The sequence below is a fragment of the Lemur catta genome, chromosome 2 (genome assembly GCF_020740605.2).
Source record: "Lemur catta isolate mLemCat1 chromosome 2, mLemCat1.pri, whole genome shotgun sequence".
Taxonomy (NCBI): Eukaryota; Metazoa; Chordata; class Mammalia; order Primates; family Lemuridae; genus Lemur; species Lemur catta.
In genome coordinates this window covers 140,558,260-140,574,467 of record NC_059129.1, presented here as the reverse complement: position 1 = coordinate 140,574,467, position 16,208 = coordinate 140,558,260, and the positions used below count along the sequence as shown (strand labels likewise).

The 16,208-nt window shown below is 40.4% G+C and overlaps 1 protein-coding gene across 1 annotated transcript; it reads left to right on the top strand.

The window, feature by feature from the left end:
* Positions 1–1,406: 1,406 nt before the first annotated feature.
* SOD2 (superoxide dismutase 2) lies at positions 1,407–13,506 on the top strand. The gene is made up of 6 exons (XM_045544671.1): positions 1,407–1,516; positions 1,831–2,033; positions 6,505–6,621; positions 8,511–8,690; positions 10,357–10,521; positions 13,321–13,506. Exons 1-5 carry the CDS (start codon positions 1,494–1,496, stop codon positions 10,500–10,502), a joined length of 669 nt encoding a protein of 222 aa, XP_045400627.1. The 5' UTR covers positions 1,407–1,493; the 3' UTR covers positions 10,503–10,521; positions 13,321–13,506.
* Positions 13,507–16,208: the final 2,702 nt, after the last annotated feature.

The following is a 16,208-nucleotide window of genomic DNA, read 5'->3' as shown; positions in this document are numbered from 1 at the left end:
CTGGGCTGAAGTGATCCTCTCGCTTTGATCTCCCAAAGTGCTGGGATTACAGGTGTGAGCCACCATCTCCAGCCTTATCTGAGGTTTAAAGATGTCCTTAACCTGGTGCCAACCTGAATTTCCTCCTTCACCCCAATCCAACCCCTTAGTTACATTCTCCTGATGTCTGCAAACAAGCCTCAGTCCTTCCTGTTGTGAAGCCATGCTCAGGCAGTTTCTTTTGGCCTGAGTATGTTTTCCTATTCTGCTTACCCGAAGCCTAGTCATCCTTGGGAGGGCTGTACTGTACGAGGAGTGGAAGGAAACAACTGAAACTCCTTATTCAGTACCTGCTACCTGCTTCCTTCCATATGGTTCTATTCAGTAAAGTGACACCGCGAGGCTTTCCTAACTTCTACACAGCAAGGATTCACACAATTCAGAACTGTTGTTTTTAATAGTTAAGAAAGCATTTGATACTTACAGCTTATTTTTGGACTACAAGACAGCATAGGGGAGAATCTTTTTATTAATGTATTCTCCTCAGCAGTTGGCTCACAGAAGTTACTCTAAACACAAACCTGACTGGCAGGAAACTGTGAACTTTGAGTTCTAGTCCTGACTCTTTTTCTCATTAACTGTGCGACCAGGGCAAGCAGCTTAAGCTGTGAGACGATTTCATTAACTGTTGCTACCAAGAGTCAACCATACCAGCCCTAGTGGTAGAAAAAGATAAATGTATGGAAATCCTGCGGTGTAGTCTGGGACACATCACAGGTGTCCAATTAACTCTGTCATTAGGCAGCCAGTGGGGATAAAGTCTGTATGGCTCCTGTCCTGGCTCCCTCTGGCTTGGAGAAAGTCCCAAGGTCAGTTTACTTGCGAAGCAAAGTCACCGGGGCCTGGCGCACAAAGGCTAACTAAATACGGGTTAGACGGCGCTGGCCCCACGCCCTCCTCCAACACGCTCGCCGGGCGGCGTAGACCAGCGGCTCGGCCCTGTCTCCCCTAGAAACTGTCCCCCGGGCCCCAGGCGAGGCACGACAGCCTCCCCCGCGGGAGGTCCCCTGCCCAGGCCGCCCCCGCGCGTGGCCGCGGAGGGGAGGGAGCAGCCGCGGGCCCGGCGACCGCCGACCCGGCCGGGAGGGGGCGGAGGCCGGGCGGGGCCGCGGGCCGTACCAACTCCGCAGGGCTGGGGGCGGCCTTGCCCCGGCCGGCCGCCGCACGAGAGCGGCAAATAGGCAGCGAGGTTGCCGTGGCCGAGGGCAGGCTTGCAGCCCCCTTTCTGCCATCCCCGGGGCGAAGAGCGTGCGGCTAGGGTGGGCGGAACAGACCGCGGGGAGCCCCTTGTCCCCCCCACCGGGTTGGGCGCGTCCGGGGCGGGGCGTAGCGGGCCGCGAGGCGAGTGTCCTTGCGGCGCTGCCGGGGACGCCGCGCAGTTGCGACTGTGGGCTGGGGCGGACGGCTTGGGTTCAGAGGAGACTTGAGGGCGGCGCCGCAGCAGCACCGGCATCATGTTGTCCCGGGCGGCAAGCAGGTGAGAGGCGGGCGCCCGCGGCGGGGACGAAGGGGCGCGCGGCCGGCAGGGCCTCCGCGGCGACGGCGACAGTGGCCGAGCCGGGCCTGGCGGCTCCCGGCTACCCGCGGGGGCTTCTCCCTAGGATGCCGCGTGTGGCGGCCGGGTGGGGGACCTCCGGGAAGGGCTGCGGACGGCAGGTGTCCCTGCGGCGCGCGGCCTGGGGCTGCCGCAACCACGCGTGTGCCGGGGCGGGCGAGCCGGCGCGTCCGGGACGGGGCTGCGCGCACGGCCCGGCCCGCGGGGCCGACCGCTGTGTCTTCTGTGTCTTCCAGCGCGAGCAGGGGGCTGGCGCCGGCTCTGGCGTGTCTGGGCTCCAGGCAGAAGCACAGCCTGCCCGATCTGCCGTACGACTACGGCGCCCTGGAACCCCACATCAACGCCCAGATCATGCAGCTGCACCACAGCAAGCACCACGCAGCCTACGTGAACAACTTGAACATCACTGAGGAGAAGTACCGCGAGGCGCTGGCCAAGGGTAGGTGCGGGCCAAGGCAGATGTGACAGTGAGCAGCGTGTCCGTGCAGAAATGCCTCTGCCTGGGGAACACACTTCATGTTTGTACCAGTTCTGAGTTTTCCAGGCACGAAAAGCTCTCTTTTCTGAAATGTAGAATGAGTGTGTTGAGTGGTTTGTATAAAGTTCTTTTCTTATCTCAGAAAACTTAGGATCCCATAAAGGAACTTGTATGTGACTGTTATAACTGTAAGTCACATTTTTATTACCCGTCTCGCTAGCATTGGTGAATTGTAGAGCCTTTAAAGACAGCTGTGATATGTGACTTGATTTTGCAAATTAGCAATTAAAATTGTTATTGTTATATGATGTGCTCCTGGGAAAGGTTCGGTCTGGCAGGTCTGCCAGCCGTTTCACTCTGATTGAGACACCGTCAGGTACGCAGGTGTCCTTGAGGGTCAGGGTAACCTGATAAAAGGAGGAGTGGAAGCTGGGCTTGGTGCCTCACACCTGTAATCCTAGCATTTTGGGAGGCCGAGGCGGGAGAATTGCTTGAGGTCAGGAGTTTGAGACCAGCCTGAGCAAGAGCGAGACCCCGGCTCTACTAAAAATAAAAAATGTAACCAGGCTTGGTGGTGTGTGCCTGTTGTCCCAGCTACTCGGGAGGCTGAGGCAGGAGGATCGCTTGAGCCTAGGAGTTTGAGGTTGCTGTGAGCTGTGAAGACACCGCTGCACTCTTCATGGCAACAGAGTGAGACTCTATCTCCAAAAAGACAAAAAAAAAAAAAAAAAACAAAACACAAAAAAGTGGGAGTGGAGCTTTGCTGTCAGCAACCAGTGTGTGTGTGTGTGTGTGTGTGTGTGTGTGTGTCTTTACAGCAGGTGGAAGATGGACAGCCTCACCACCTCCTTTTTCAAGTGCACTATAGCTATTGAGGTGACAGCCTCAGGCCTTGGTCACACTGACAGGGGGAGACAGAAGAGAACTGCTTCCTGGTAGGAACTAGGGAAGGAGCAGGAGTTAGCATTATGATGTTCATTATCAAAAAGCAGTTTCCTAACTGTGGAACACTTCAGGCCCTTTAAATTTGATACTTTTCTTGAATTAACTTAGGGGTCAAAGTTCACAATGAAATCAGTCATTTTGTGAGAAATTGAAACAGGCTTGTATCTATTTACTTAAATTCCATTAAACTATAATATGGAGTTACCTATTTTTTTTTTTTAAAGAGCTTGGTTGACAAAACCACACTACATGTGGACTTTTAGTGTTTGTGCCTTTGGGGGTGTGCATAGGAATACTGTTTTAAAGTCTCTGTACAAAATAGTAGTGTCCTTTTAATCTACAAGGAAAATAATTGACAGTCATGTTCCCAGACTATCTGTATTGCATGATAAACTATACAGTATAAAAAAATTTACTTTCTTAAATGTATTTTTGTTGAATTTGAGGCCTGTGAAATTTGTTGAGTAATTTTTAGACAGTGATATCTTGTTGACTGGGGACATCTAGTGGAAAAACACAGTATTTCAGCCTGATTGTGTTTGAGGTAAATGACTAAACTCAAAGAGGAGGAAGTTACCACATTCTGGAAGATTATTTGCAACAGAGGAACCTTGAATGAATCTCGAATACGGGAAAAGGCCCCGTGATTTAGGAAATAACATGGTAATGGGAGAGGCTGGGGAATATCCCTGTTGTGAAAGTGCTTTGAAAAACACAATATTTCAGCCTATTTTGTTTGGGGTAAATGACTAAACTCAAAGAGGAGAAAGTTACCACATTCTGGAAGATTACTGGCAACAGAGGAACTTGAGTGAATCTCCAATACTGGAAAAGGCCCCGTGATTTAGAAAATAACAACATGTGGTAATGGGAAAGGCTGGGAAATATCCCTGTTGTGAAAGTGTTTTGGAAAACACAGTATTTCAGCCTATTTTGTTTGAGGTAAATGACTAAACTCAAAGAGGAGAGAGTTAGCACATTCTGGAAGATTACTTGCAACAGAGGAACCTTGAATGAATCTCCAATATGGGAAAAGGCCCCGTGATTTAGGAAATAACATGTGGAAATGGGAGAGGCTGGGGAATATCCCAGTTGTAAAAGCACCTCCTGAGGGCAGCATCTGACATCTGGGAACCTTAATTTCAGTCCTTTTCTTGTGGAATCAAAGCTTATTTAATAAAAGCCACTGAAAAAAGTTTTATATTGTACTATAGTGCCTATTGCCTATAAGTTAATGAAGATCTGCAGAGCTTTTTTTTTTTTTAACTTAAATTATATTTTTAAAATTATTAAGTTACATTTTCATGTTTGAAAACTTTGGGGAAAAAAGAGGATAAGTAGAAATAACATCATAAGCTTATCACATGTAACTCACTCACAAATACTTTTCAACCAAAAGTATTTAACTTTTATTGTATTTGAGGAAAAAAACTGAACTGAAATCCAAAGAAAATGTTGAACTTGTTCTTAAAAGTGTTCTTAAAAGCAGGTATTAAGCCCTCAAAATTTCTTTTAAAATTTTAAAATGATTAAGCAAACTTTTAAGATGTTGAGATTATTAAACTGTCTCTCAGTAAGCATGTTTTTTTCCCATTGGAAAGTGTAGTTACTACAGGTTTATTAAAAAAAATATAAAACGTACATTTATTTTTAGGGTGACTGTAAGAAAAATTAATAAGGGAAACACTGATCTGTAAGAAAATTATTTTGTAAACATAGCAGAGGAAAAAAAAGTTGGTATCTAAAAAAAGAAACCACTAGAAGATTAGCTGTGTATTCAGATATCATTTGGTTCTCTCCTCCTTTCTGAATTGCTAAAGAACTGGAGACTGGGCCTTGTTTTGGAAAACAACATTTCTTGCATATGTTCTTAGCATACACTTTCAAGAACAGCAGTCAAGCACTTTCCCCAAAATGTAAGGTCCTTGTGAGCAGAATTCTCAATGGTTCTGTGTCTTTCACGTTGCCTCTCTTTGTGTCTTGGGAATAATAAGCACTCAATATTTATTGAACAGAAGAATTTCCATTTTTTTCTAGTAGTTCAGTTAATCTGTAGCTTCTTGAAGGCATAGAAAAGAATATTTCATTTTGCCTACTTGTTTAGTAAGGTGGAAAATTTGTCTTTTTGGTTTCTATTTACTTTTCCCAGTGTTTAGAGAATATGTTCAGATGATTCAAATGTGACATTCTTTTTTTTAAAAAACTATGGATATTAGAGAATTGATTTTTTTTCTTAAAAACTACATTCAATATATTCAACCACTTTGGGACATAGCCGTGCAGGGAAGTCCTTGTCCTGACAGGCTAGTAGGGAGACAGATGGACAGGCACACATATAACGTGCTGGGAGTTACGGGGTGTGCCGAGAAAGGCACGGTAGGGTAAGGGGTCTGGGAGAGGTGGCTGGAATTGCTAGTTTATATATCGTGGCTAGAGAAAGCTTCACTGATGAGGTTGACCTTTCAGTGGAGACTTGAATGAGAAATGAGGGACTGAGGTGTGAGGCTCTTGGGGAAGAGCGTTCCAGCAGAGGCAGCCAAAGTGCCTCAGCCCTGAGCTGAGCAAGCTGAGTTGGTCATGTGAGTTGGTCATGTGTGAAGGCCGGTGTGGGTGCAGCTGGGTGAGCAAGGGCTCGGGGGTGGGGGTAAGAGGAGCCAAGTGTGAGGACTCAAGGGGTTCACTGCCAGTGAGAAGGGAAGCCTTTGGAGGGGGTGAAGCCCCCCACCAGTGAGAGGCCGGTGGCACTCATGCAGGTGGGAGATGCTGGTGCTCTGCATCAGTGGCTGGCAGCCGAGTCAGCAGAGGGGGCTGGATTGTGGCTGTGTTTTAAAGGTCGAGCCGGCTCTGTTGATGCATGTGCTGGTGGACTGGATGTGGAGTTGAGGGGAGAGGAGTCAATATTCGACCTCAGATTACCAAGGATGTCCCAAGGAACAAAGCTGCCTTTACTGAGATGGGGAAGGCCATAGGAAGAGTAAGATTGGGGTTGAAAATCACAAGTTCAATTTTGAATATGTTGAGTGTCTTGTTAATGTGACTTTAAATATTGCCCAATGAATGGTTGTCTATCTTGAACATGGGAATTGAAAGTTTTCCCTATAGTCTGAATATTGAGCCATACATTTTAGCATTCTATTATTTTCTTTGATTACTTTTTGGCATTTTATTTCCTGAAATCTTTTCCATCCAAGAGAACCCTGAGCTTCTTGGCAGTCAGGAGTAAATTTTCTAGCTTTACCTCCCCTGCTGGGCCCCTCACCAGTTGTTTAGCGTGTTGTTAATTGAACTGAAAGTCCTCTGAGACAGATAATTTTGGGAGGATCCTTTTTTTGGTAGACTCTGAAATTGCTGAATTTTACAACCAACAATGATTTTAAAGATAAGCTGGTGTTTTTGTCTGGTGCCTTACAATGAAAAAAAAATAGTGTGTAGACTGGTTGAAAAAGTAAGAGTTTTAAAAAAATATATTCGCATTTTCACTTTTCAGGAGATGTTACAACTCAGATAGCTCTTCAGCCTGCGCTAAAGTTCAACGGTGGCGGTCATATCAATCATACCATTTTTTGGACAAACCTGAGTCCTAATGGTGGTGGAGAACCCAAAGGTTTGTATATATTGGTGTACCCTTCTCTACATTTTGTGTACAGTAGATTATTGATTTTAAGTCTTTAATTTTCACTGAGGTATCACAGTGGCATATTTTTCACAGCAAGGAGATAACAAAGTTGTAGCTTTCAAAGAGACATAAGTAGGAATGGAGAATGCAATTAGGCAGTTATGCCATCAGATTTTATATACACACTCACATATAATATCATAAACAGCTCCAGTGTTTGGTTTCATTGGGCTGTACTTCATATTAGGGAAAGACTAAGAAACTTAGTTTTTAGAAAAGATGAACTTTCCACTTAATTAGCTCAAGGGCCTAGGTTAGATACTTACCTATCTGTACCTTACTTTCTTCATCTGTGTGTTACAGGGATAATAATGGGGCTGTTTTGAGAATTAAAAATTTTTTTTGGTTTTTTTTGAGACAGGATCTCACTTTGTCACCCAGGCTAGAGTGCTGTGACACCATCATAACTCACTGCAACTTCAAACTCCTGGCCTTGAGCAATCCTCCCCCCTCAGCATCCTCAGTAGCTGGGACTATGGGCGCGTGCCACCATGCCTGGCTAATTTTTCTATTTTTTGTAGAAATGGGGGTCTTGCTATGTTGCTCAGGCTGGTCTTGAACTCCTGGGCTCAAGTGATTACTCTTACCTTGGGTTCCCAAAGTGCTAGGCTACAGGCATGAGCCACCATGCCCAGCTGAGAATATAAGTTATAGTGACTTTTGTTATCATTTTGTTATTCTTCCTAACTGATAAAAAGTCATTTGTCCCAGAAAATTAGGTTTTCCAGGTGTTTTTTAAAAAACTATAGGAAATGAGGAGAGTATAGAGCTAGACAGTTTTGTTTACCATCTTTGTTTCCTTGACTTCCTTTGTGGCTTGTGGAGGCTCAGGTGACTTTAATTATCCTCCCTACCCCAGGAAAGGTGTGGAGCATAAATATAGCTCTCCTCCCTTGTTCCTGGGCTCCTTGCATGTACCCCAAGTTTCCGTGGTTGGTTTTTAATCGTTGTTGAAGGCAACATATCTTTTACACTTGAAATATGCAGTTTCATTTTGAGGTAACAGTGAATGAGGGAGTAAGTACGGGAAATGGGACAATTTATTATTTCTGAGTTAGGTCTTCAGATCATGACTCAATACTTTTGAGGTCTTGTCAGTTACCAGACTATCAGATATACCCATGTGTAACCAGTGGCTTTGGTACTCTCTGCCATTTTTATCATCTGTACCACTTGATTCCATCATCTGTGTTTATACAAGGTGATTACTTTTAAACTGGTAGAATAAGAGAAGTAAGATTTTTGACCCACTTGATTTAGCTAATATGTTTAATCTAGAATTATATACTATATTGCTACAGAATAAAAGGGCTATAGCTCTTAAAGTGTACCCTTAGTTCATTCATAGAAGAGAAAAATCACCCTTTTTAAAACAATTTAATGAAGATGGGAAGATCTAGGCTGCCTTGGAGAAGAACCAAATAACAGTCATAACTTTACTCCCAAATGGGGACATAGAGTAGGGTGAGGTAGAAGTCAAGGTAACTTTTCTATTCAGGGAAAAAAAAGAAAGCTAATAGAAAGTAGTATTTCTTTCTTGAGGAAAAAAGCACAGTGAGTGAAGAAATCCCTTTAACAACCTTCATTAAGAAACGTGAATTAAAGTTGTGAAACCTTAGATACTGGTGTCAGGGTAGGAGTAACAGTTGTGTTATATAGGTTCACTGGGTTTTATTATATCTTCTGTATGATGTCCACTTGTTTCTTGGGCTATATGACAAGAATATTTTAATATGTGTAATGTAACATTTTATTGTAATTGTTGAAATCTGTTTATTTGTGGGTTTTTTTTTTTTTTTGTATTTTTTTTTTAACAGGGGAGTTGCTAGAAGCCATCAAACGTGACTTTGGTTCCTTTGACAAGTTTAAGGAGAAGCTGACAGCTGTATCTGCTGGTGTCCAAGGCTCGGGCTGGGGTTGGCTTGGTTTCAATAAGGAGCAAGGACGCTTGCAGATTGCTGCTTGTCCTAACCAGGATCCATTGCAGGGAACAACAGGTTAGAGTTAATAATTGTTACACATTTCATTTATGAGAGATGGTTTACTGTACAGCATTCAACTAGAAGTAAGGAAAACTTGCAATGTTTAAACTTATCATGAACATGTAATAATCTGAGCAAATCTTAACAGATAATACCCAGAGTCTTATGTAAGTTAAAATGCTTTAAACGTCCTTGATATTTTGTAAAATAAGCACATGTGATTTTATGGATACATTAACAAAAATGTTTTAATCATAAACCCTGCCTCATTCTACAGAGAGTTAGTATCAGCTTAAATAATTATATACACTAGAATAAAAAACTAAAATTAGCTAAAGAACAAGGGTGAGGAAAAGAAATATAAGCTGAGTCTGATTTCAGAACTTGTACTCTCACCTTCTCTGCTGAGCACTTGCAGTTAAACTGGCACTAGAACTCAGGTTTCCAGACTTCTGCCTTTCTAGGTAGGGGTCTTTGGTATGGTACATGAAAATACTTGACTTGGAAGCTCCAGGCTGGGCTTACCAAATCCTTTTTTTTTTTCTGTTGAGCCTAATTGAATTAGAAACCCTTTATAAAATGTCACTGAAGAGTATGGGAAATAGAGTCCTGTGAATCATCCCACAGTTAGTTGGGACTTTAACTTAAAGTGGCACCGTAACATCAAACAATAATAGTCCTTTGCCACTTTTTCTACCACACATCAGAATACTCCTGCTCACGTGGCTCACTTTTCTGGATATACTCAGATTTTGCCAGAATCTAAACAGCAATTTTGGGAAAGTGAGATGTCACAAGCATTTGTAAAAGCCACAAAGATTTGTGAGCACTGAATGCTGTAGAGTCAGGTATATCTTGGCTAGAGGGTCTGCCATCTGAGCTACAGGCCTTTCTCTCCCCCTTGAAATGAAGAAAGCCTATTGGAATGACAATAAATGGAAGTCATGGCTTTTTATTTATGGCAAAAATCATTCATAAATTTTGCTATTTTATTAATAATAAATTGCTAGTGACCTACCTCACAACTGACCAAGACATACGAGTTAAGTATTGTTTTTATAGAGGAGAGTTATCATTTAGTTTGAGAATTTTTTTAAGTGAATGTTTTATAGATAGAACTAAGCTCTTGATTTACACAATTTAATTTCTGAAAACGCTATGTCTTTTTCTTTAGTCCTATTCAGTTTTCCTTGTTGACTTATTCTATTAGTGTCTCATAACTGCTGCATATTCCCTCAGACTAAAATTAGCCTTGGGGAGCACAGCAGGTTTTTCTTAAACCCCCGTTAGTGTCAGGCCCTTTGAAAGAGAAGCTGGCGGGCCTCAAGCACCCCTCAGACATAACACACCCTTACTGTGGCTCCTAAGACCACTGGCTGGGAATTCTCTCTTGGATGAATCTATTGGTATTTTAAGAACAGCTATTAAAATACTGTAGTTAATTGATTTTCCCAAGTCTGTCTTAATTATTTTTACTATTTGTCGTATTTTCTTACTAAAAAGTAAAGTTTGAAATCTTTGTATTTATTCTTATACAAATTTCTTATTTACATAGAAACAAATGAGATTGTTGTAAAAGGTAATTTTGTGTGCAAAGAATAATAAAAGTTTAAATTGAGCAGATGTAATGTTTTAGATTGAAATGTATAGTTTTTGATTTTTTTCTTCTGCCTTCTGGTAGGTCTTATTCCACTGCTGGGCATTGACGTGTGGGAGCATGCTTACTACCTTCAGTACAAGAATGTCAGGCCTGATTACCTGAAGGCTATTTGGAATGTGATCAACTGGGAGAACGTAACTGAACGATATGTGGCTTGCAAAAAGTAAAACAGGATCATTATACTGAGTATGTTAAGATCTTTATGACTATTTTTGTAATAGTGTAGAGTATTGCAATATGCTAATAAGCTGCTCTATTATAGCATTTCTTGATGTTACTTATTCACATATTTGATAAACATGTAATGAATAATTTCTTATTTGAGAATTTTATTATTGGGCAACTGATCGAAAATAGTAAATGCTTTGGGTGATTGAATCTTTTGATTGAACATTTTCTTCAGAGAGCTAAAATAGCTAAGAGGTTATGATTGTCATCATAAAGCCATCAAAAATATTCCATTCCTATATTTTGGGCCCTGTAGGAAAGGCTTTTTCTTTTTTTTTTGTTTGAGACAGGGTCTTGCTCTGTCTCCCAGGCTGGAGTGCTATGGTACCATAGCTCACTGTAATCTCAAACTCCTGGGCCTAAGCAATCTTCCTGCCTCAGCCTCCTAAGTAGCTGGGACTACAGGTGCCTACCACCATGCCCGGCTAATTTTTTAATTTTTTGTAGAGATGAGGTCTCACTGTGTTGCTCAGGCTGGTCTTGAACTCTTGGCCTTAAGTGATCCTCCTGCCTTGGCCTCCCAAAATGCTGGGATTACAGGCATGAGGCACTGTGCCCAGCCCAGGAAAGCCTTTCTGATCCTGTTCTATTACAGTTATAGAAAATCTAGTATTTTACCCTACTTGTTTAACAATAAAATATTAAATATTTGCTAAGGGAAAATATTCAGCTTTCTATCAAAAATGCTTTTTTGGGCAAGTAATACTCTGTGGTGGTACTTCTGGTAGATATCACGCAGTAGTCTTTAATTGTTTGTGGTCACATGTTACAGAGGGTTAACACCATTTTGTCATTTAAATACATGTGATTTGATTGCTAATTGAGAACTGCTTTATTATGAGGAGATAATTATGCATCTGAATTTTTCTGACTTTAATATGATGTTTTATCCTCAAACATAGAACTATATATTGTGTAATAGTGCTGAAAATGGACAAATTAGGGTGTAGTTGGTAAAATCAATGCTAGAGTTTAGGCCACGGATCACCCTGACTGGGCACTTGCGTCCCCCTCACGAGAACTGGGTCCTACGCCAGGTACTGCCCTTCCACATAGAGGCAAATTGATTTCTCAATGAAGTCAGCAGCGGGCTTCCCCGAGGAACATTTATTTTCTACGATGTGATTTTGATTTATTCTGTCCTTTTTCATATTTTCTTTTAAAGAACATATAGCCACTCTAGAAGCTTTATATTTTTAACTAAAGAGAAAACTATATCCATAATACATTGACACAGCACGTCAAATTGTGTTCCTGTGTAGTTTTTGCAAATAGAGCTGGATACTGTCTAAATGAAGCCGGGATCCTTTTTGTATTTGGCTTAATAAAATCATCATGCATTTCCCATGTTGTTTCATCTTCATAATTATCTTTAGTGGCTATAAAATATTTTATCAATTGGACGTTTCCTAGTTTATTTTACAGCTTTGTTACTGAATATTTCATTTGTTTCTAATTGTTTATTATAAACAATGCTGCAGTGAGCAACCCTGTGCACATAGGTTTTACCTTCTATTGGAATATTCTGTTTATATAGATTTTTTTTCTTAAGCCTATTTAGTAATGTTTTCCCAAGTTTATTTTCTTTTTATTTTTTCCCAACTTAATTTTTCTCATGGAAAAATGGGGTAACTTAGCAGTTTCAATATTGAAGACTGAAGTTTTAAAAAAATTTAAATTTAAGGCACTTTTCTTTTAAAATTCAATTAGAGAAGCGTTTAGGCTTTCTGAATTGTCAACGATGTTGACATGAGACTATTGAAAACCGTGTGTGTTTGTGTGTTTTCGCTAGTGGATTGAAAAAACTTTGGAGACTGCACTCGCCATTCTTTAAATACCACAGTGAAATGACTTCCATGGTGTTCACATAGCAGTCATGTGATTACCACTTGACTCTATAAACAAGGTAGTGAACTCTGAACAGACTGGACAAGTGGAATGTTTTGAAAGATGAGCTTTTAAGTAGAAGTCGTCTGCTAGATCATGGTTTATACTGAACTAACAAAGATTTGCCGAGACTACTGACTTATATAAAGCTTTTTGATTCCTACTAAGCTTTAAGACTTAAAAAAAAAATTCAATGTTGAAATTTCTATGGGGCTCTATTTTTGCTCTGGCTTTCTATTGAGAGAATGGGGAGGCATACTGTCTATCCTTCACTAAATTTGCTTTTCCTCCTCGCTGGGTAGATTTTAAGAGGCTAAGAGAATTTACAAGCTAAAGATTTTAATCATCCGGTGGAAAATGAGACTTTAAGATTGTTTAGCCCTGTTTTTTATAACAGAAAAGAAACAGAAAAAGTAAAATTGCCATTTTTTCCAAACAGAATAAGTATTGTTCATCCGAAAAGGATTTTTGTGACTGAATCAGCAGTGCCTGCTCTAGCCAATATAATTGTGCATCAAAAACCTTAGCATCATTAGTGCCGGAGCAAAACAAGGAAGCATAACAAATACCGTCTTTCAAATATTATCCGTTGCTTGAACTGTAGTATAATAATTAAACTTAGCTGTTGAGAAATTACAAGTTTATTGAGCACCTCAGATTTATGGTCTTAAAGTAAGATTTGATTTTCTTTTGAGCACCTTTAAAAAGTCATACCAAAACCATAAGATTGAGATTGATGTGTATTGTGAGTCATATCTAAAACTAGGTATAAGTATAAATTTTATTTTCTATTTTAATTTCAGAGGAACTACTGTTGCAAAAACTATTAGGAAAATGTTTTATAAATTTTTTACTTTTTCTCGTTTTCAGTCATACCCTAATGATGTCAGCAAGCTAATAGCCTTTTCTAAGATGTGCATCAAACCTAGTACGCGCTGAAAATCCTATAAGGTCCTGGATAGTTTTCATTTAATTAGCCATTGAAGAAACATTTATTTTCCTATTGTAAGTGTGAAGTTTTTTGACTGTTAATAAAAGAATCTATTAACCATCAAAGAAGTCAGCATTATTATGCATGCTCGTCAAAACACTGATAATCCTATAATGCTGTATTATTTTTACTGCTTTTCTGTGAGAAAAGAATAATAAATAAGTAGTTGAAATTTTACTCTTAAAACCCAGAAGGCATATGAACTATATCTCTATTCATATCTGTAGGAGCATTATCTGATAATATAAAAACATAGTATTAGAGATATACACATACCACTCAACACTTAAAATTTTTTTATTACAGTAAAATACACATGTATAATTTATCATCTTTACCATAAATATATTTATATTTCTTTTTCCCCCTTCATCTCTCTTTTCTCCCTTTTCTTCTCCAGCCTCTAGTAAACACCAATCTAGTCTCTGTTTTTATGAGATCCACTTTTTTAGCTCCTGCATATGAGTGAGAACGTGCAGATACTTGTCTCTTTGTGCTTGGCTTAGTTTATTTAACATAAGGGCCTCCAGTTCCATTCATGTTGCTGTAAATGACAGGATTTCATTCTTTTTTTGTGGCTGAAGAACATTCCATTGGGTATACATACCACATTTTCTTTTTCCATTCGTCTGTTGATGGGCACTTAGGTTGATTCCACATTTGGCTTTTGTGAATAGTGCTGCAGTAAACATGGGAGTGCAGATATCTTTTTGATATATTGATTTCCTTTCTTTTGGATATATACCTAGTAGTGGAATTGCTGGATCATATGGTAGTTGTATTTGTAGTTTTTTGTGGGATCTCCATACTGTTTTCCATAGTAGCTGTACTAAATTACATTCCCATCAACAGTGTTGGAAGCTTCCCCTTTCTTTACATCCTCACCAGCATCTCTTATTGCCTGTCTTTGATACAAGCTATTTTAACTGGAGTGAGATGATATCGAATGGTGGCTGTCATTTGGATTTCTCTGATGATTAGTAATGTTGAGCAGTTTTTCATATATCTGTTGGCCATTTGTATATCTTTTGAGAAATGTCTGTTCAGATTTTTGCCCATGTATTAATTGGATTATTTATTTTTTTGCTATTGAGTTGTATGAGTTCCTTGTATATTCTGGTTATTAATCCCTTGTGAGATAGCTTGCAAATATTTTCTCCCATTTTGTGGGTTATCTCTTCACTTTGTAGATTATTTCCTTTGCCATGTAGGAAAGCTTTTAAGCTTGATATAATCCCAGTTGTCTATTTTTGCTTTGGTTGCCTGTGCTTTTGAGGACTTGCACAAGCAATCTCCAATGTCCTGGAGTGTTTCTCCAGTGTTTTACTCTAGTAGTTTCATAGTTTCAGGTCTTAGACTCAAGTTTTTAATCTATTTTGATTCAATTTTTATGTCTGGCGAGAGATGGGGTCTAGTTTCACTCTTCTGCATATAGTTATCCAGTTTCCCCAGCACCATTTATTGAAAAGACTATTCTTTCCCCATTGTAAGTTCTTGGCAGCTTTGTCGAAGACGAGTTGATTGTAAATGCTTGGATGTATATCTGGGTTCTCTATTCTGTTCCATCGGTCCATGTGTCTTGTTTTTAGGCCAGTACCATGCTGTTTTAGTTGCTATAGTTTTGTAATAAATTTTGAAGTCAGTGTGATGCATCCACCTTTGTTCTTTTTGCTCAGGATTGCTTTGTTCGGCATCTTTTAGGGTTCCATATAAATTTTAGGATTTTTTTTCTATTTCTGTGAAGAATGTCATTGATAATTTGATAGAGATTACATTGGATCTATAAATTGCTTTGGTTAGTATTGTCATTTTAACAATACTCTTCCAATTCATGGCATATATTTGTATTTTTTTGTATCTTCTATTTCTTTCATAATAGTTTTATAGTTTTCCTCATATAGGTCTTTTACTTCTTTGGTTAGAATGATTCCTAGGTATTTTATATTTTTTTGTAGCTGTTGCAAATGGGATTCTTTTCTTGATTTCTTTTTCAGATCATTTGCTGTTGGCATATATAAATGCTACTGATTTTTTTGTATGTTGCCAGGCTCAGTTCAGTGTGCCTTTCTGGACACCAAATCTATGTTTCCTTTCTCCTCATCTTTAGAATGCTTATCCCTTCTCCAGAGGAGACAACCCACAGTCCCATTCAGTCTCAGCATCCAGATCCAAGCCCTGACTCCAAATAATTTATAGTCCTCCCAATCAGGTTGGGTTGTGGCCCTTCATGGTCTGGTGACCTATGAACCCAAACATCAATGTGTCTCTCTGACCTTCCCACCTCAACCCAGTTTAAATGTAGGCTCATGGATAGAAAACTGCAGTAAAAAGTCATTTATGGAAAAGGTGAAGAAATACCCAGCACTGAGGAGTGATGTCAGCCAGATGGCTGACTAGAAGGCCTTAGCATTCATCGCCCTCACAAAGACAGCCAGAATAATGAATAAAAAACTGCATATAATGCAAATCTAAACAGGAGAGTGCCAGAGTGCATCATAGGAGTAATGTAAACTCTGGGAGCACAGAAAATCAGGATGGTCACATAGAGAATGGAAGGAAGCACTGGGCCTCTGCCACCTCATGTCCCAATTGAGATCAGCCGGGAACCAAGAGGAACTTCTCCCTATGGAGTGGAATAAGCAGAGGATCCCAGCAACCCTCTTCAACACCTTGGACACCTACAGACCTCACCATTGGGGTCTCTTGCAATCCTCACAGGCACTAATCCAGCTGAGGGAGCTGCCTGGAGTCCACATAGCTGTGTTCC

What these genes read in the sequence shown, in the direction of transcription:
- SOD2 (XM_045544671.1), top strand. Translation starts at nt 1,494, where the DNA reads ATGTTGTCCCGGGCGGCAAGCAG. An exon ending in TTGTCCCGGGCGGCAAGCAG is followed by an intron (nt 1,517 to 1,830) that starts GTGAGAGGCGGG and finishes TGTGTCTTCCAG; the next exon opens with CGCGAGCAGGGGGCTGGCGC. An exon ending in TCCATTGCAGGGAACAACAG is followed by an intron (nt 8,691 to 10,356) that starts GTTAGAGTTAAT and finishes GCCTTCTGGTAG; the next exon opens with GTCTTATTCCACTGCTGGGC.